The 20,003-nt window shown below is 51.1% G+C and overlaps 1 protein-coding gene across 15 annotated transcripts in view; it reads left to right on the top strand.

Annotated features, from left to right (window-relative positions):
* DNAH2 (dynein axonemal heavy chain 2) overlaps positions 1-20,003 on the top strand; it is an 87,871-nt gene that overhangs the window by 65,052 nt on the left and 2,816 nt on the right. For 9 of the 15 annotated variants that reach the window (XR_010937462.1, XR_010937464.1, XR_010937463.1 and 6 more), the window contains exons 62-81: positions 1,149-1,359; positions 1,570-1,686; positions 1,857-1,998; positions 2,689-2,858; positions 2,997-3,113; positions 8,343-8,507; positions 9,202-9,327; positions 9,466-9,614; positions 9,690-9,756; positions 9,890-10,040; positions 10,293-10,441; positions 10,634-10,767; positions 10,922-11,066; positions 11,148-11,347; positions 12,824-12,950; positions 14,461-14,647; positions 14,857-15,005; positions 15,132-15,315; positions 15,551-15,741; positions 19,711-19,902. Coding sequence is in view for 8 of the 15 variants with exons in the window: in XM_067715627.1 (XP_067571728.1) it covers positions 1,149-1,359; positions 1,570-1,686; positions 1,857-1,998; positions 2,689-2,858; positions 2,997-3,113; positions 8,343-8,507; positions 9,202-9,327; positions 9,466-9,614; positions 9,690-9,756; positions 9,890-10,040; positions 10,293-10,441; positions 10,634-10,767; positions 10,922-11,066; positions 11,148-11,347; positions 12,824-12,950; positions 14,461-14,647; positions 14,857-15,005; positions 15,132-15,315; positions 15,551-15,741; positions 19,711-19,902 (3,073 nt within the window). In the remaining 7 variants the exon portion in view is untranslated. Of the gene's footprint in view, positions 1-1,148; positions 1,360-1,569; positions 1,687-1,856; positions 1,999-2,688; positions 2,859-2,996; positions 3,114-8,342; positions 8,508-9,201; positions 9,328-9,465; positions 9,615-9,689; positions 9,757-9,889; positions 10,041-10,292; positions 10,442-10,633; positions 10,768-10,921; positions 11,067-11,147; positions 12,951-14,460; positions 14,648-14,746; positions 15,006-15,131; positions 15,316-15,550; positions 15,742-19,710; positions 19,903-20,003 lie in introns of those variants that run through there. The other 6 variants (XM_067715626.1, XR_010937465.1, XM_067715630.1 and 3 more) reach the window with 6 other exon arrangements.

The raw sequence follows: 20,003 nt of genomic DNA, 5'->3' as shown, positions 1-20,003 counted from the left end.
AGATGCCAGAGACCTTGATTCTGTCCAGGAAGTTAAACAGAGAGATGGGGTTTCCAGGGGACATGGCCATCTCAGGGGCCCTCTGGCTGTGACCACTTTATACACCTCTCTGTCCTTATCTTCTAGAATGATGTCTCTCTTCCCAACCACAATACAACTGTGACTTTATATTATGGGTATATATGACAATGTAGGTCCTCTTCTCTCTGCCTTTAACATCTTCGAGACTTTCCACCATTCCCAAGAATTGTATATTCATTCATTAAGTTGTACTGGCTGAGTTTTTATGTGCACAACACAATAATTTGCTTTGAAGGATATAAGAAGGTAAAAAAACCCTCATTTATTGGATTTAGTATTTCAAAGGTGAAGAAAAAGCCATTTGTAATAATAATGATAGCCAATATTCATTCATATAAAATATATTTTTGAGCACCTACTCTGTGCCAGGCACTCTTTTAGATGCTTGTAATACATATGCCAGTTAACAAAATAAAGTCCTTGCCTTCCCTGGGTACATAGGCTAACATCCTGTTTAGGATTTCCCAGTCACTGCGTTAAGCTCTTCACATGCCTATTATTACTTAATCCAGAAAACAATCTTGCATAGACATTTTCCTTTGGCTGTACAATGTTAAAACTCATTTTTGAGTGAGTCGCCAACATTTAAAACTTGGGGAGCCTTAGAAAACTCCTGATTTCCAGTCTGTCTCGAAGCATCAGAAATTGTGGCAATACTGAGCCCACATTCGTTCTCAAATGGAAAAAAACAGGTTGGAGCCCAGAGATGGCCGCCCCCTTGAGAGAAGTTTGTGTTTTCTGGTTCACTGCAGCCCCCCTGTCTGCTGCACAGCGGGGAAGAGTCTCAAGTAGGGAAGTGGTGTGATGAAAACAGTAGCAAGCAAGCGGATTCTGACAGCGGTGTGTAGAATAAATCGGAGGCACGAGAGTCTGGAAGCAGGAAGACCGGTTGGGAGGCTGCTGGCAATGATCCAGGCAGGAAATGATAAAAATCTGACCAGGATGGTGTTGGTGGCCACGGGCAGGAAGACAGGGCCCAGAGCCGCTCTGGGAAGGAAGAGACTAAATGGGCCTCTCCTTTCTGGGTGCCCCGGCTCCTGAGGCACCGATCCTACTCTGTCCCCTAGGTTGCTGGCAGAGAAGCGGCAGGAGCTGCTGGACCAAGCCAATAAGCTGCGGACGGGGTTGTCTAAGATCGATGAAACTAGGGAAAAGGTGGAAGTGATGTCTTTGGAGCTGGAGGATGCCAAGAAAAAGGTGGCTGAGTTCCAGAAACAGTGCGAGGAGTACCTGGTCATCATTGTGCAGCAGAAGCGGGAAGCGGATGAGCAGCAGAAGGTGCCCCCGCCCCCTTCCCCTGCCCCTCGTGCCCCCTACACCCCGCACCCACTGGGCAGGGGCTTCCCAGTCTCCACTGGTTACAGAGCAGGGAATGGGAGTTCCACTCCTCATGTTTTCTTTAGCTTTCTCTTTCTCTTGCCGCCAGCACCGTCACCGCCACTTTTGCTCAAGGTGAAGTCAAAACCCTCGTTTTCTTTTTATCCGTAGGCTGTCACAGCCAATAGTGAGAAGATTGCAATTGAGGAAGTTAAGTGCAAGGCACTGGCTGACAATGCCCAGAAGGATCTAGAAGAGGCATTGCCAGCCCTGGAAGAGGCCATGCGGGTATCGGGGTGGGAGGGCTCAGGAAGGGGGTGGGGCCGGCCTTCTTTGTTCTCAAAGTCCCTGGGGAAGTAGGGAAGAAGAGGGGAACTTCAGCTGGGTCCTATCTCCATAAAGGAAGCTGTCTTACCACCTGAGTTGACTCTTGTCCCCAAGTTAATCCCTTTTCCCAGGCCCTGGAGTCTTTGAACAAGAAGGATATAGGAGAGATCAAGTCTTATGGACGGCCCCCTGCCCAAGTGGAGATGGTGTTGCAGGCAGTCATGATTCTCCGAGGCAACGAGCCCACCTGGGTAGAGGCCAAGAGGCAGCTAGGTAAGCCAGGGATCCGGAAGGTAATTAACGTGAGTCCACCCAGCATTCCCTAATCATCTGCTGGGTGTCAGGCACTCGGAGAGACAGAGATGAAGGATGCATTGTACCAACCCTCAAAGCACAGAGCCCAGGAAGGAAGAGAAGGCATAAATGTCAGTCAAGTTTCTTTGGTTGTAAGTTACAGAAAATGACTCATCTTAATTTAAGCAAAAAAAAAAAAAAAATTTCATAAAGCTATAGGAATTATAGGAATATATCCCAGAATCCAAGGACAGGAATGTCTTCGCTCGCCCATCCTCCAAAAACACAAGAATCAGAAAATGGATATAAAGAGTCTTTCTGTTTTATTCTTGTGATAGTTTTCCTGCTCTGAGTTCTGGTGGTAGGATGTAGCCTGTAAGCTGTAGTTTGGTGGCCCCTGCCCTAGAGGAAGGTGCAGAGTATATAGAAAGAGCGGTGTGTGGGGCAGTCGGGCTGAGAGCGTTGAAGGTAAGTGATGGGAGTTGAGGCTGCGGAGGTCCTGGAGGCCCTGGGAGCTTCGAGGGTCTAGAGAAGGGAGCAAGGTCAGCAGAAGGAGCTCGGGATGAGGGCAGATATGCTGGCCTTGGGAACTGAGCCCAGGAAGCATGTGGCCTGGATGAGGAGGGGGGCTGGGCCCTCTGGCTGAGGCCCCCTACCTTCATCCCACAGGGGAACAGAACTTCATCAAGTCACTTATCAACTTTGATAAGGACAATATCTCAGATAAGGTCCTGAAGAAGATCGGGGCCTACTGCGCCCAGCCGGACTTCCAGCCTGACATCATCGGCCGCGTGTCGCTGGCTGCCAAGTCCCTCTGCATGTGGGTTCGCGCCATGGAGGTAAGCGGTGGCCAGTGGGGAGGGGGGAACAGTGAGGCCGGCCCAGGAGGAGGGGGGATGGAAGACCCAAGTGGGAAGGAAGGATCACGGGCAGGTGAGTGGGTGGCGGGTAAGAGGGTGCCTGCTGTCTCCCCGCAGCTGTACGGGCGGCTGTACCGGGTGGTGGAGCCCAAGCGGATCCGCATGAACACTGCGTTGGCCCAGCTTCAGGAGAAGCAGGCGGCCCTGGCCGAGGCCCAGGAGAAGCTGCGTGAGGTGAGCCTCACACCCGCGTTTTCCGTTTTCCGAGGTGGTCCCTCTCCCAGATTTCTGAGGGATGCTTCCTGACTGTTTAATTTTCCCTGTCAAATTCTACTCCCCTCTCCCTTGCAGTCCTATCTGCCTCCCTGTCTGTGCCTTGTTTAGACAAGTCTGCCTCTGGCTCAGAAAGCTAAGCTGACTGAGAGGGTTACAAACACACAGGGGCACTGTCCCCAAGGAGCCCTTCCCAAGACTGACGGGGGAGCCGGCAATGTCTGCCATCCTTCATTGGGGGCCCTTTGGAGAGGGACCCTGAGACAGTAGCCGATGAAATCCGTGTGGCAAATGTGTCTTTGCCGGGGGGATGGGACAAAGGTGTCACACTGCTGCTTGGACCTGGAGGAATGTGGGGGCTTTGGAGCCTGGGGAGGGGATGGGGTCGTCTGGAGGTAGAGAGGGGTATTTCCTGTGAGTGGGCTAGACGATCCAGAAGGTGATTTCCTACAAGATATATGCACAAGTAACTCCCTAACCAGGCAGAATATGTTATTATCAAGAGTTCAAAATTCTTTCAGTCTATCATTTAATTTTCTATCATTGATTTGATAGGTAATATAAATACATCCACATGGTTTGAAATTAAAAAGTACAAAAGCATATCCAGTAAGAATTCTCTCTCCCACCTTCTACTCTCTAGCCACCAGCTCTGCTCCCTTGAAAGCAACCCATATTACAGATTATTGTTTCGGCAAAATTTCTTTCTTTTTTTTTTTTTACATTACTTACACATACTGTTCTGCACCTTGCTATATTACTGACTTATATATCGAAGATTGTTCTGTATCAGTGTATAAAGAGTTCCTGCTTTCTTTTGACCGCTGCATGTTATGCCAGTAGATAGCTAGACCATCATTTTTCTTTTTTTAAATGGCCGTGCCACGCAGCTTGCAGGATCTTAGTTCCCTGACCCGGGTTTGAACCTGTGCCCCCTGCAGTGGAAGCGCGGAGTCTTAACCACTAGACCACCAAGGAAGTCTTTCTTTCGTGTTTTTTTTTTTTTTGTAGACCATCGTTTATTTAACCATTTCCCTTTTGGAAAGACAGATTCATTGCTTCCAAGTTTTTCAATTTCACTTGCCCTCTAACTTGGTTGATGCTATCTTTTTTAAAAAAAAATTTTATTTATTTATTTTTGGCTGCGTTGGGTCTTCGTTGCTGCACGCGGGCTTTCTCTAGTTGCGGAGAGCGGGGGCTACTCTTCATTGCGGTGCGCGGGCTTCTCATTGTGGTGGCTTCTCTTGTTGTGGAGCACAGACTGTAGGCGCACAGGCTTCAGTAGTTGTGGCTCACGGGCTCTAGAGCGCAGGCTCAGTAGTTGTGGCGCACAGGCTTAGTTGCTCCGCGGCACGTGGGATCTTCCCGGACCAGGGCTCAAACCCGTGTCCCCTGCATTGGCAGGCAGATTCTTAACCACTGCGCCACCAGGGAAGCCCTCTGCAATGCTCTTAATTAAGGCCACCCTTGCAGACTACGTATTTCCTCTGCCCAAGTCCAGTTTCCTAGAAGTTGCCCTCCTTCAAACATCCTGCCTCTATAGAAATAGCCACTCACCCCTGGAAAAAGCTGCAGCCACCTGCCAAGGTCAGAATATCACAGGGTTGGCTTAACGACTTTCACTCAGAGGCTTCCCTGGTGGCGCAGTGGTTAAGAATCCGCCTGCCAATGCAGGGGACATGGGTTCGAGCCCTGGTCCACGAAGATCCCATATGCGGCGTGCTAAACCCGCACGCCTAGAGCCCGTGCTCTGCAACAAGAGAAGCCACCGCGATGAGAAGCCCGCGCACCGCAAAGAAGAGTAGCCCCCGCTCTCCACAAGTAGAGAAAGCCCACGCACAGCAACGAAGACCCAGCGCAGCCAAAAATAAATTTAAAAAAGAAAAGAAACTGGCAATAGTGGTTCTCTCTCAGGCTGGGGCTGGGGCTGGGGCTGGGTGCTGGGTGCTGGGGGCTGGAGGAGGAGGAAGATGGTCCCTTCACTCTATATGTTTTCGTTCCTTCAGAATGTTGATTCATGTGAAACATATTCACTATTCAAAATTATACCTCAATAAAGATGTTTAAAAAAAAGAAGAAAACATCATACAATATAAAAGCTGTATTACACAGCAAAAGAAATTATTATAAAATCCTGTTTCTTGAAAAAAAAATAAAATTTCAATAGTGTAAAAAAAAAGACATAAATGGGAAAAGTTATTTTCAAAAAAAGATAAAGATGATGTTAGGTGTGATAATGATGCCATGATTATGTCCTTTTTAAAAAATGAGATGCCTTATGAGGTATTTAAGGTTGAAATGTCATGAGTTTGCAATTTAAGATACTTTGGCAAAAAACAAGTTGATGGAATAAATATAGCAAAATGTTAACAACTGTTAAATCTAGGTGATGGGTATATAGGTATTGCTTATATTAGTCTTTTTTCTAGGTTTGAAATGTTTCATAATAATTTTTAATTAAAAAAAGATTAAGGGCTTCCCTGGTGGCGCAGTGGTTGAGAGTCCGCCTGCCGATGCAGGGGACACGGGTTCGTGCCCCGGTCCGGGAAGGTCCCACATGCCGCGGAGCGGCTGGGCCCGTGAGCCATGGCCGCTGAGCCTACGCGTCCGGAGCCTGTGCTCCGCAACGGGAGAGGCCGCAACAGTGGGAGGCCCGCGTACCACCAAAAAAAAAAAAAAAAAAAAAGATTAAAACTGCAAAAATGTAAAAACTGTGTGTATGTATATATATGTGTATAGTAACGGCATAAGTGTAATAATCAGATATGGAAGTAATTACCAGAAGACATAAAAAGAGGAATGGTTAAAAAATAATTTGCTACTGAAGGATGGGACTGAGTAGGAAAAGTGGGCTAGAAGACTGTTGCTTTTCATTATAACCCCTTTTATTATATTATTTAGGTTTTTAACCTTGTGCATATATTTCTTACATGAAAAATAAAAACAGTGAAGACAACACCACACGCAAAATAAATAATGAAATATAGATCCGTCATGTGGGCTGGCTGCCTCCCCAGAGACCAGTCAGTCTCCATGGGAAGCCAAATTATAATCAGAGTGTTGCTGATGAGCATGGCCTCAGCGCACGGAGGTGGTCGCGTGAACCTGATGACAGGGGTCACGCGGTAGAGCCTGCCAGATAACCCAACACGCGTGTGCAAGGGGACCTACATTTCCCTGCAGGTCCCCAGCCTCCAAGTGGCCCAGCTGATCACTGAGTGACACCTTCTTTCTTTAGATGCTAATGGCTTCCAACAGATTCCTACCAAGGCTTGACCTATAAGCCGTCCTGTCACTCAAGGGTGACATTTTGAATCTCCACTTTGCCTTAAAAAATATTCCTTGGAGAGCTCCCTTTCCCATTCCCAAGTTCTCGGAGGTCAACCTCAATAGCTGAGCCCAGGTCCTGCTTGCTTAGTACACAGTAGGCGTTGTGCTGCAACCCACATTTATCCTTACAGCCATCACTCAGGAAAGTGGGGCAGTGATCGGAGCACTCCTTGCACGGTTGCAGACTGCCTCTCCCAGTGGGGATGCAGCAGGAAAGAGAACTAATGTTTATCGTGTGCACACCCTGTGGCAGACACTTAGTGTAAGGCCAGCCCCCCGTTCCTCTTCATGAAGAGAACAGGTGACACGGTGTGTTCACAGACACAATTACTGTTCGCCAGTCAGGCACACATAGCGGGTCCTGGAAAAGACTCAGTTCTTTTATTTATTTATTTTTTTGTGTGTGTGGTACGCGGGCCTCTCACTGTTGTGGCCTCTCCCGCCGCGGAGCACAGGATCCGGACGCACAGGCCTAGCGGCCATGGCTCACGGGCCCAGCCGCTCCGCGGCATGTGGGATCCTCCCGGACCGGGGCACGAACCCGCATCCCCTGCATCGGCAGGCGGACTCTCAACCACTGCACCACCAGGGAAGCCCTCAGTTCTTTTTTTTTTCCTTCCAGTTTTATTGAGATATAATTGACATGCAGCACTGTGTAAGTTTAAGGTGCACAGCACATTGATTTAACTTACATACATCATGAAATGATGATCACAATAAGTTTAGTGACTACCCATCATCTCGTATAGAGGCAAAGAAAAGAAAAAGAAGAAAACCTTTTTCCTTGTGATGAGAACTCAGGATTTGCCCTCTTAACAACTTTCATGTACAACATACAGTAGTGTAATTATATTAATCATGTTCGTTACATCCCTAATACTTATTTAGTTTATAACGGGAAAAGTGTACCTTTTGACTGCCTCATCCAGTTCCCCTCCCCCACCCCCTATCTTTGCCTTTGGTAATCACAGATCTGACTTCTTTTTTATGTTTGTTTGTTTGAAGTATAATTGACCTACAACACTATGTTAGTTGCAGGTGCACAACATGGCGATTCGATATTTCTAAACATTACAAAACAATCACCACACAGTCAGTTCTTGACTTCGGATTTGAGTGGTAAGGAGTTCCCTGGCGGTCCAGTGGGTAGGACTCTGTGCTTTCACTGCCAATGGCACGGGTTCAATCCCTGGTCCGGGAACTAAGATACCACAAGACGCACGGCACGGCCAAAAAAAAAAAAAAAAAAAAAGATTTGAGTGATATATTCCAACCTCAGCAGAGCCCACAGGGTGGCAATGAGTCGAGGTGAGGGAGGCTTCTCTAAGAGGTAAGGCTCTTCCCAGGTCCCATCTTCGGTGGGACCTCGGACCTGGGCCTTTTTCCTGAATGGACTCCCTCTTCCTCCCTCCAAGAGTTCCTGGGTTCATTCTAACTCCTTCTTCCTCTCTCAAGGTCTCACCTTAGGTGTGGCCTCTGGCACGGAGTGGCCGTTATTTCTGTGCTATCTGGTCCTCTCTTGCCAACACATCCTGTGTGCTTTATCACTATGCTACGAGAGGTCCGTCTCCTACTCAGCCTTGAGTCCGTTACCAAGTAGTTTCCAGGCTCAAGGAAAGGGTGGTGGAGGGATGGGAAAGAAAACGCAACTTATCACACATATTTGATCTTGTTTTTCTCCTCACAACAACCCTGTAGGGCAGGTGTTGATTGTTCTTATTTTGCACGTGAGGAAACAGGCTCAAAGAGATCATTTTCCCCGAGGTTCATTTTCCCACAACCCGGCAGACTGGTGATCCGAAGCCAGGACAATCTGGCCTCAAGCCCCGTGTCTGATCCCTGTACTCTGATCCCTCCCAGGTGGCCGGGAAACTGGAGATGCTGAAGAAACAGTACGATGAGAAGCTGGCACAGAAGGAGGAGCTTCGCAAGAAGTCCGAGGAGATGGAGGTGAAGCTGGAACGAGCCGGGATGCTGGTGTCTGGGTTGGCTGGCGAGAAGGCCCGATGGGAGGAGACGGTGAAGGTGAGATCATTGCACCACCTGGCTGTCCTCCTTCCCTGCCCACCAGTGCCAAGAGCTCCCGTCCCATTTAGGTTGAGGGACAGGCGGGGGAAATGGGGATACTTGGGTGAAGGGACATCCAAGAATGGGGCATGGGAGTTCTTCCCCTCCACCTCCTGACATTTGGTGAGAATAGTAGAAGGAGAGACTTTTTGTACCGTGGGGGATCTGCTTCTGTGTTTAGGTAGGGCTGGAAAGCACACACGAGGACCCTTGACATAGCCCACTGGCCAGATTGAAACCGAGCTGGGGCATCTCGTCTCTACCCTCGGTGAGCTCCTGGCTTCACAAGAGGGTTAGGCCTTATCGTAAGAAATAAACATTGCTGTTAAAGATGGGGAACTCAAGGGAGTTCCCTGGTGGCCTAGTGGTTAGGGTTCGGCACTATCACTGCCATGGCCCGGCTTCGATCCCTGGTTGGGGAACTGAGATTCCTGTAAGCCGGATGGTGTGGCCCAAATATGAAGAAAAGGGAAAAAAAGATGGGGAACTCAAAAGTTGTGAGAGTAGGTTAGAGTTCTCAGGGTGCAAGGGTCTAGGAGAGGCAAAAACTCTCTGATCTGGTTAGTGTCCAGAGGAGAGTGCCTTCAGAGCAGTCCAGGTGTCTCCAGGCTGGGGGCCCAGGCAGCCTTACACCTCCCCTGCTGTCCTCCAGGGCCTGGAGGAGGATCTGGGCTACCTGGTGGGAGACTGTCTCCTGGCAGCTGCCTTCCTGTCCTACATGGGACCCTTCCTGACCAACTACCGGGATGAGATCGTCAAACAAATCTGGATCAGGAAGGTGAGGCAGGGCTTAGGCGTGATGAGTGAGCTCGTGGGCTCTGAGATTGTGGCCTTTGGGAGTAACAGAGATGTCGGGAAGGGGCAGGGGTGCTGGGCTCAGATCTCCAGGCTGAAGCTTGGGGCTCTTCTCACCCAGATCTCGGAGCTGCAAGTTCCTTGCTCACCCCACTTCACCTTTAATAAATTCCTGTCCAATCCTACCAAAGTTCGGGACTGGAACCTCCAAGGGTTGCCCTCAGATGCCTTCTCCACTGAGAATGGCATCATTGTCACCCGTGGCAACAGGTAAGTGTGCTGCTGGGAGCACGAGGCTGAGTAAGGGCAGAGAGCCTGTCTTCTGACTCACGCTTCCTCCTTCAGGTGGGCACTGATGATTGATCCTCAGGCCCAGGCCCTGAAATGGATAAAGAACATGGAAGGAAGTCAGGTATAAGGCTGGGGGACTGATTTGTCCCCTTATATTCTCTTCCCAAGCCTGACTCTTCCTGAGGTCCTTCCCTCAGGCCATTACCCCCCTTGGATGCTGCAGCAGTTCTTGCATCTTTTTCCTTGCTCTCTAGGGCCTACAGATCATCGATCTGCAGATGAGCGATTACCTTCGAGTCCTAGAAAAGGCCATCCAGTTTGGACACCCAGTACTGCTCCAGAACGTGCAGGAATATCTGGACCCCACACTCAACCCTGTGCTCAACAGATCTGTAGCTCGAACTGGTGAGCGCCCAGGCTCCTTGTGGGGTTGGCCTGGAGGACAAACCCTAGAGCCCAGCCGAGTCGGACACAGGGGAAGAAAGGGCTGGGCCTTTGGCTGTGTCCTCTACTTACCTGTCCCTGTATTCAGACAGCCCTGGGCCGGGCACATTAGGGCAGGCTGAGTCGCTGCTACTGGATTCCAGTTGGGGAACAACGGGTCAGCCCACACCTGGTCACGTGGGGTCCTTTCCCTTGACCCTCCTGTGGGTGCAGGTGGCCACCTGCTGATGCGCATCGGAGATAAGGAGGTGGAATACAATACCAGTTTCCGATTCTACATCACCACCAAGCTCTCCAACCCCCACTACGGCCCAGAGACCTCAGCCAAGACCACCATTGTCAACTTTGCCGTCAAAGAACAGGTGGGTGGGGGCTGATGCCTAGACTGAACTAGGGTGAACCCGGGAGGGCTGTAGAGCCCGGCAGGATTGAGAAAAGGCTAAGATTGTGTCGGGCACCTGCGGATGCGGATGCGGGGCGTGAGAGGGGTAAAGGGACGAAATGGGTAAAGGTCACCGCGGTGGGATTCTCACCACGAGTCCTGGCGATCCCAGGGCCTGGAGGCCCAGCTGCTGGGCGTCGTGGTCCGGAAGGAGCGGCCGGAGCTGGAAGAGCAGAAGGACTCACTGGTCGTCAATATCGCCGCTGGCAAGAGGCAGCTCGAGGAGCTGGAGGACGAGATCCTTCGGTGAGACCTTGCCTCCCCCCACCCGCGGCCCACTCGTCTGCTCGCAGGCCAGACTACAGCCCCGGGGGGCTGATGGGGGCGTCTCCCCACTCCCCGACCCCAGCCCAGTACCCCTAAAGCCTCTCCACCCACGTGCCTCTTGGCTTCCCTCCAGGCTGCTGAACGAGGCCACAGGCTCCCTGCTAGACGACGTGCAGCTGGTGAACACGCTGCGGACCTCCAAGATAACCGCCACGGAGGTGACAAAGCAGCTAGAGACCAGCGAAACCACGGAGATCAACATCGACCTGGCCCGCGAGGTGAGCCCCTGCGCCCTCCGGCCCAGCCCCCTCCTTGCCCGAGCCCCCGCCCCTCCGGCCCTGACTCCGCCCCCTCCACAGGCTTACCGCCCATGCGCCCAGCGGGCCTCGGTGCTGTTCTTCGTGCTCAACGACATGGGCCGCATCGACCCCATGTACCAGTTCTCGCTGGACGCCTACATCAGCCTCTTTATCCTCAGCATCGACAAGAGCCATCGCAGCAACAAGCTGGAGGACCGCATCGACTACCTGAACGAGTACCACACCTACGCCGTCTACAGGTCTGCGCACCGCAGACCGCCCCGCGCGCCGCGCGAGCTCGGCGGGAGGCCCAGTGGCTCTACGCCGACCCCTCTTGCTACTCGTGCCTTCGTGCTGCCCCATGCCACCGCTCCTGTCCCCCTGCTCCTCTCTCCACGCACTTCCCCTGGGTGGCGTCCGCGGTCGGGGTCTAACCGTCATCCACGGGCTGACTAGTCCCTGTTCCAGTGTATCTTCTCTTCAGGTCTCCCTTGAGCATTAGCCCTGTGTGTAGGACCGTCTCCTATACCAGCACTTCTCAAACGGTTCACGTGCCCACGACGCACTGGGAATCGTGTTAAAATGCAGACTCAGATTCGGTAGGTCTGGGCTGGGGCCTGGGAGCCTGCATTTCTAACAAGCTCCAGGTGAAGCTGCGGCTCTTGGTCTGTGGCTCGCACTTTGAGTAGCGAGGTTCCTGACCCCTCTGCCTGGGCTTCCCACAGAGCCTTCAGGTTCAGCTTGTTTCACGTCAAACTCGTTAGCTTCCCCCTTTCTTCGGGGCCACACCCCTGAGTGGCACCAACACCCGCCTCCCAGGCACCCAAGCCAGAAGCCAGGAGATGTTCCTGACTCTTCGCTGTCCCTCACCCCTCAGATCAGTCACTAGGTTTTGCTCATGATTCTTTCTGCAAACTGTTCCCCCACCCCACCCGAGTCTCCCCAGTGCCATGACTGCACTTCAGTGGAGGCCGCCATGATCTTTCTTTCTGAATTCCCCAACGGGCTCCCAACAGGTCCTTCTGCCTCCAAGTCTGTCCCTCTCTAATCTGTCCTCCTGCAGGCACCAGCGTGAGCCTTTCAAACACAGAAATCTGGCCATGCCACTCCCGGTTTACACTCTTTGGTGGTGGTTTCGTGTCCAATGGCCACAAAGTCCTCCATGCCTTGGCCACCACCTGCCTCCCAGCCTCACCTTTCCCCTCCTTACGCTGGATGCCTGAGCACCGCTGACCGGCCTGCACGCCCTGGTTTTCCCGCCCCCACTGCCTGCTTCGCTTGTGCTCTGAGCTCTCCCTGGCGTCCTCCCCTCTCCTCTCTGCCAATCACTCGGTAACTCGGCTGTACCTCCAGGCAGCTCCGCTCCAGGCAGGGCGGGGACTGCCACCCTTATATAGGACTCATCACGTCCTATGGTAGCTGATGGCCTCTCGCCTGTCCTCCCCACTCTACCTGACTTCTTCCAGCACAGAGACCGTGCTTGTTCATCTTTGTGTCTTCAGGACCTGGCAGAGTACCTGGCACATAGCAGGGGTCCAGTCGTTGTTGAGGAAACTCTGGGAAAACCACGTCCTCTCTCTAGTGCCCCGAATGCTTGGCTGTTTACAGGAGGTTTGGACTCGAAGCTGAGTAAGGCCCTCCTTCTGTGTAGGGCTGTGTGATGGTCCGGTCCTCTCTCAGGAAGCATTCATGCTGAGTACCCTACCTCCCGCCCCCCCATCCCCTGTCCCTCCCAGGTACACCTGCCGCACCCTTTTCGAGCGCCACAAGCTACTGTTCAGTTTCCAGATGTGTGCCAAAATCCTGGAGACTTCCGGCAAACTCAACATGGATGAATACAACTTCTTTCTGCGCGGGGGCGTGGTGAGTGGAGCGGAGGGCACATCCGAGGGTGGGGCGGACAAGGCTGGGGATGGACTCCACACCCAGAGGGTAAGGCCTGAGGCTCCAGCGAGTGCGTGTGCGCGGAGGGACGCTGGCAGGAGCAGGCGCCTGAAAAACTCCTGCGGGGGGCCGCGGGGGGTGACTTGCCTTGTGCCTCCTTGCCCGAGTTACAGGCGGGGCTTTGGGCCCCTTACCTGCGACCTGCTGGTTGGTATGAGCTGGCCACTCTTTCACTGCCTCGCAGGCCACTCCTTCCCCAGCCTAATTTTGTGGCCACCATTACACTTTCTCCCTTGTCAACACCCTCAGCCCCTTTGCACCACCCCCCACCCCCCCCACACACACCCCCGGCACGGTGTGGCAGTTGCTCGCTGAAGCTACGGCTCTGGTAAGATCCAGCTCTCCTTCCCCTCTGTCCCAGTGTGACCCATGCAGCTGAGCTTGACTGGAGAAAAACATGCCCACACCGACTGGACTCACTTTAAATCCATGACCGTGCACCTCAGGCGGGCCCTTAAAGCTGCCAACCATACCACGGTTCCCTGAGCCGTCAGCACACCCTCCTTGGACAACAGTTTCGTTCCTTTTGCCACCTTCACTTCACCTCTCATCTGGATTTTAGCAAGAGCCTCTGCCACCCCTAGTCTCTCAACACAGCGACCAGAGAGGTTCTTTGAAAATGGATGCCCCGTCACTGATGTCATCCCCCGCTGCCCAGCTCCACACTCCGTCCACTCCAGCTGCACGGGCCTCCTCTTGTCGCAGGCATATCCCACCCCAGGGCCTTTGCACTGGCTGTTCCTTCTGCCAGAAAATTGTTCCCCCTCCCCTCCTTCAAGTCTTGATTTAAATCTCACCTCACTGAGATTTCCTTGACTTTCTTATTTAGTATTTCAGACTACCCCCCAGCACTTCCAATCTGCCTTATCCTCCTCAACCTATTCTCTTTTTCCATGGCACTGCCACCTTTATCGTACTAGATAATTTACTTGTTATGTTTTTGGTTCAGTATCCGCTGTCTCATGTTGGAAAATAAGCTCCTCAAGGGCAGAGGTGTTTGTTTTGTTCAGTGGTGTGTCCCAGGTGCTTAAAACACATAGTTGGTGAACAACAAATATTTGTTAAAAAGGGTAAATGAGTGAGTGAACAGTTAGTTTGTGCTTCTCTCAAGGGTGAGGCTGCAATTGAAATCATTCGGGTAAGAGGCATTATTGCCAGGCAACCACCAGAGGGCGCCCGCTTCTTAACTTCGGACTGTGGCACCTCCGCACGGCGTCTCAGAGACCTAGCCCCCACCCTCGCCCCCGCCCCCCCACTTATTTCCCCAGTAAAGGTGGATTCCGATCCACCTCAGATTCCTGTATTTATTTCTTCATTTTGTTTCATGAAATACTCATCATGGCTTTTCCACCTTGAAAAAAGAGATAATGCTCCTTTTGGGGTGTTCCCGGTCAATCGTTTTCTCCTCTCGCCACCCTCCCACCCCCAGGTCCTGGATCGCGAGGGCCAAATGGATAACCCCTGTACCAGCTGGCTCGCAGACGCCTACTGGGATAACATCACAGAGCTGGACAAACTGACCAACTTCCACGGGCTCATGAACTCCTTTGAACAGTATCCTCGTGACTGGAACCTGTGGTACACCAGTGCCACCCCGGAGAAGGCTATGTTGCCAGGTGCCTGGGGGCCAGGCCTCCCTCTCCTGCCTCTCTCCTGCCCTCGTTCAGCCGCGTGCCCGCTCTTCCCTCTCTAATTCCTCCCCTCTCTCTCCCAAGTTCCCTCAGCGCATCTGCCTCCTGACCCGGTGTTCCTGCAGGTGCCCCTTTGTTTACATTCCCAGCTCTTCCCGACTCACTCTCCCTGCGATTACTCACCTCACCCCCAGGTGAGTGGGAGAACGCCTGCAACGAAATGCAACGGATGCTGATCGTTCGCTCCCTGCGCCAGGACCGCGTGGCGTCCTGCGTAACCTCCTTCATCGTCTCCAACCTTGGCTCCCGCTTCATTGAGCCGCCTGTGCTAAACATGAAGTTGGTCAGTGGCTTGGTTTCCTTCCCGCCTCCCTCTCCCTGTCCCAGGCGGCCGCCCGCATTTCCTCAATCTCTGTCCCACTGCCTCACCCGGCCTTCTGCCTGAGCCCACGCCCTGTGCTGCCGGCAGGTGATGGAAGACTCAGCCCCGCGGACCCCACTCATATTTATCCTGTCCCCCGGCGTGGACCCCACCAGTACCCTGCTCCAGCTGGCAGAGCACACAGGCATGGCCCAGCGCTTCCATGCCCTGTCTCTGGGCCAGGGCCAGGCCCCCATCGCGGCTCGGCTCCTCCGAGAGGGTGTGGTTCAGGGTCAGTATCCATCCTGTTCTGCCCCCATCTGTGTCCCTGGCCCGACTGCCCACCACCTCCCACCTCCTTCGCCCTGCTGTAACTGCAGCTCCCACTTCTCCAGAAGGCCCCAGGGGTGGCACCTGAGCATTTGGACCCCATCTCTCCCAGCCACCACACACACAATCAGGTGGAAAGTGGGGGGACAGGTGGGGCATAGGGAATGGTTCCCACTGCATCCAGCATCTCCTTGCAGGACATTGGGTGTTCCTGGCCAACTGCCACCTGTCGCTGTCATGGATGCCTAACCTGGACAAACTGGTGGAACAGCTGCAGGTGGAGGATCCACACCCTTCCTTCCGCCTCTGGCTCAGCTCCAGCCCCCACCCAGACTTCCCTATCTCGATCTTGCAGGCCAGCATCAAGATGACCACAGAGCCGCCAAAGGTATGGGCAGCTGACAGCCAGCAGCGACCGTGCCATCTGGCCTACCTTTCATCTTCCAGGCCTCAGAGAGAGGGTTTAACCTTAACAACAACATGGCTTTTTTTGATTCTGCTGTCCTCTAAAAAATTTTACCTCCTTTCCCTCTTCTGTGTGCCAAACTCTTAGAACATAATAGTAATAGCTAACATCTCTTGAGTGTTATTATGTGCCAGGCATTGTTCTAAATGCCTTACATTTATTAATCCATTTCACACACACACACCTATCAGGTAAATACTACCGCCCCCATTTTACAGGTAGGAAATGGAGGCAAAGGAAGTGTATATAACTAGCGCTTGGACCCTTCAGACCCTTCCTCCTCCTGACATTTCCTTACATTCTTACCCTGATGTCACTTCCCGGCCTTTCTCCTTCCTTCCCTCCAACTCTATTGAAAATTTTATCTCCAATATTATAGGTCACCATTGAATGCAATCAGTGAATTGCAGATTTAAAATCTGATCATGTCGCTGCATCCTACCCACTTACCTCCTACTTAAAACTATTTTAGTCACTTTTCATTGCTTTTAATCAAGATCAAAACCCTATTCACATGCCCCAGCGGGCGCCTCCCCAGCTTTGTCGGTCGCCGCTCTCCCCTTCACTTTCTTTGCTCTACCTACACCTTGATTTTTAAATTGCTTTGTTCTTCTTCCTTGATAGACCCTGTATTCTCCTGCTTGGGGCTTTTGCATGTGCTGCCCTCCCTGCTTTCCTCCCCGTCCCCTCCTTTGCCCCTTCAGGTCTCAGCCCCACCAGCACTTTCTCAGGAAGACTCTGACCTCCATGTCTAGGTAACACTCCTAAAACCTTCACCACTCCCTCTGGTCTTCCCACTGTGGGGAATTTTACACGTATTAGTGTGATCCTGGCTGATGCCTGACTTCTTTTCTAGACTGTAAGCTCCAAGAAGAGGGCAGAGGCCATGCCTTTTCTTCCCCCTCACCGTTTTGCTCACCCTGTGACTAACACAGGGACACGCATGTAGTAGGTGCTCAATAAATGAGGACCCTATGAATGCACAGGTGTGTGGATGTCTTTCATCATTAAATCCTTTTTGACCACCTGGAGGCAGCTGGCATAGTTGACTGTCCCTCTCCCTGGTTTCCCCGACACACACTCCTGGTCCCCCCTCTGTTTCTTGCCACATTATTTATTACTTCTGTGTTTCTTTCTCGTCCTGTCCTGTCCTCATTCTACATTTCCTCCTTTCACAAGTTGATGGAGAAATTGTCCTCTTCCTGATTTCAACCCCAATCCCCATCTCTGGCTCCAGTATCAAACTCACTGCAGGGTCTGAATTCCATCCGGTTACGAAGCATTTCTTTTCGGCACACCAGCACCATAAATCCCACGCTCTCTAAACAAGTCATCCTCCACGTAGATTATCTCCTCATCCCATTTTTGTTAATGGCGCCACTAGTTTTTTTAGAATATATGTTTAAAGTTGATTTTTATTTATATTCTTTTCTGCCAACAAAAGTATTCTGTACTCCCATTTAAAAATGTCAAACGGTCCAGAAATGTGTTGCCAAAGAAACAGAACTTTTTTTTTTTTTTTTAGTTCATCTTTTAAGAGCCTTTCTTATTGCCTTCTAAGAGAGGTGTGTGGCTTGGTAGCCCGTGGGCCCTCTGTTGGCTGAGCCCCACCCTCTGTGATGGGTGTTGGCCCTGAGGTGGGTGCTGTCTAGGTCGGCATGATAAGCAGTAAGCGTGGAGGCAATGATGAATTGGAGCAAAACCCAGGAGGAGAGAGGAGTCAGAGAGGTTGGCTCTGCCGTGGTTGGGTCACCAGAGGAGAGGGCCTTGTTCTAGCTCAGCCCAGGAGAGCCTTCTGTGAAATGCTGCTTGCTGGTGATGCAGAACCTTCCTGGGATCCACCAAACCTTCAGAGAAAGTAGGACATTCAGGGTATAGTTGGTGCAACCAGATTTCTTTTGGAAGCAGACAAAGAGGCCAATATTTTAAAAGTATTTTATTTGGAAATAATTTTAAACTTACAGAAAAGTTGTAAGAATAATAGTACAAAGAACCCTCACATGTATGCTACCCAAGTTCATCTGTTGTTAACATTTTGTCCCACTTGCCTTATCATTTGATCTCTCTCTGTTTTTCGCTCTCTCCTCACTCACACTTCTTCTGAAACATTTGAGAGTTCATTGCATGTATCCTGGCCCTTTACTGCTACATACTTCGGTATATGTCAGTGTAAAGGGCTCAGTCCTAAGAATAAGAATGTTTTCTTATATAATTGCAAGCACAGTTGCCAACTTCGGTAAATTGATACACTCTTTTAATCTAAATGTATTATATATTCCAATTTTGTTAAATGTCTCAATCATGTCATATATATATAGATGGGTTTCTGGGCCCTTTATTCTGTTCACTGGTCAACTTGTTTATCCTGGGGTCAGTGTGCACTGTCTTAATTACTATATAGCCCTATAATAATTCTTGATAGCTGGGAAGGCAAGTCCCCTCACCAATGTCCTTCTCCAGGCTATTCCTGACCTTTTATTCTCCAACATAAATTTTGGAACAAGCTTGTCAAGTTTTCACCAGAAAAATTCTATTGATCAGTTTGGGGGAAATCATCATCTTTAGGATATTGAGCCTCCCAATCCATGAGTATAGTAGGTCTCTCCATTTATTATTATTTTTTTTTTTGGCTGTGTTGGGTCTTTGTTGCTGCTCACGGGCTTTCTCTAGCTGCGGCGAGCGGGGGCTACTCTTCCTTGTGGTGCACGGGCTTCTCATTGCAGTGGCTTCTCTTGTTGTGGAGCACAGGCTCTACGCGCGCGGGCTTCAGCAGTTGCAGCATGCGGGCTTCAGTAGTTGTGGCGCGCCGGCTTAGTTGCTCCGCAGCATGTGGGGTCTTCCCGGACCAGGGACTGAACCCGTATCCCCTGCATTGGCAGGCGGATTCTAAACCACTGCACCACCAGGGAAGTCCCTATTCTTTATTTCAATAAAGTTTTGTAAGTTTTGCTATAAAGATGTGTAAAGGGAATTCCCCGGTGGTCCAGTGGTTAGGACTCGGTGGTTTCATGGTATTTTACATAATTTGATGATGGTTATAAATGGTATTTTTTTTATTATATTTTCTTTTTGTTATTGGTTATCCAATGTTCTTACTTCTGTTTTCTCCCTGCTCTATTCTGTCCATCATATATGAGTCTTCTTAAAATACTCTTTCAGCGTATCACTGTCCTACTTAAGACAGAAATGGCTCCAGGATACCTGGTGAATCTGGTCCAAACAGCTCAAACTGCCCTTCTTATTGCACTCCATCTGCTCATGGCCATTCTTTCCCCACCTGAGCACTTGCACTTGATTTCAGTTAGACTTCTTTTCTCACTTTATCTCCCCTTTGTGCCTTTATTCCTTCAATTCTTCCCATCTCTGGGAAACTAAGGCCCTCCTCTCAGCCTCGTCACATCCTTCCCATTTGTAAGACTTAGGCCAAATCCCAACCTGTTCATGAAGCCTGATAAATCCAATCACATAGAACGTTCCTCCTTGATGAGACACTATCTACTGACCCTTTGCCCATAGTTGTGTACATTTTTGTTCATCAGTAGTGCACGTTTATGTTTCTGTTCGTATTTTCTGGCATTTCCAAATTGAGTTGGCCTACCCACCATTGAGAACATCGTGGTTGAGGGGATCAAAAGGCGGGGGGGCGGAGACAAGAAGACAGGGCTGCCCCTAGTCCATACAGTGCCTGTGTGTGAATTAGAGAAAGGCACGCAGCCCCGTGAATGAGTGCACGTCCTGGCATGCAGCTCAAGAGCTGGATTTCAGCCTCCACTCATCCCTTCAGCCAGTACCCTTGTGCAGTGAGCAACCTCCACAACTGTACACGACGGTGCTAGGGGCAGGGCCAAGCAAGATGCATGTCATCCCACCTCTGTACTTCATTGTCCCCAGGGCCTAAAGGCCAACATGACCCGTCTTTACCAACTGATGACAGAACCACAGTTTTCCCGCTGCTCCAAACCCTCCAAGTATAAGAAGCTGCTGTTTGCACTGTGCTTCTTCCACTCTGTGTTACTTGAACGCAGAAAGTTCCTGCAGCTTGGCTGGAACATCATCTGTGGCTTCAATGACTCTGACTTTGAGGTTTGTGCTAACCAGGGTCCCTCATCCCAGCCCTGTCTCCTTACACTTCCTGCCCCATGGCTGCCCTGCAGGAATAGCCACTGACAGGAAGCCTGTGTTAA

Source organism: Pseudorca crassidens, chromosome 19 (genome assembly GCF_039906515.1).
Source record: "Pseudorca crassidens isolate mPseCra1 chromosome 19, mPseCra1.hap1, whole genome shotgun sequence".
Classification (NCBI taxonomy): Eukaryota; Metazoa; Chordata; class Mammalia; order Artiodactyla; family Delphinidae; genus Pseudorca; species Pseudorca crassidens.
Note: the sequence above shows the minus strand (reverse complement) of the source record. Positions and strands in the feature narration are given on the sequence as shown.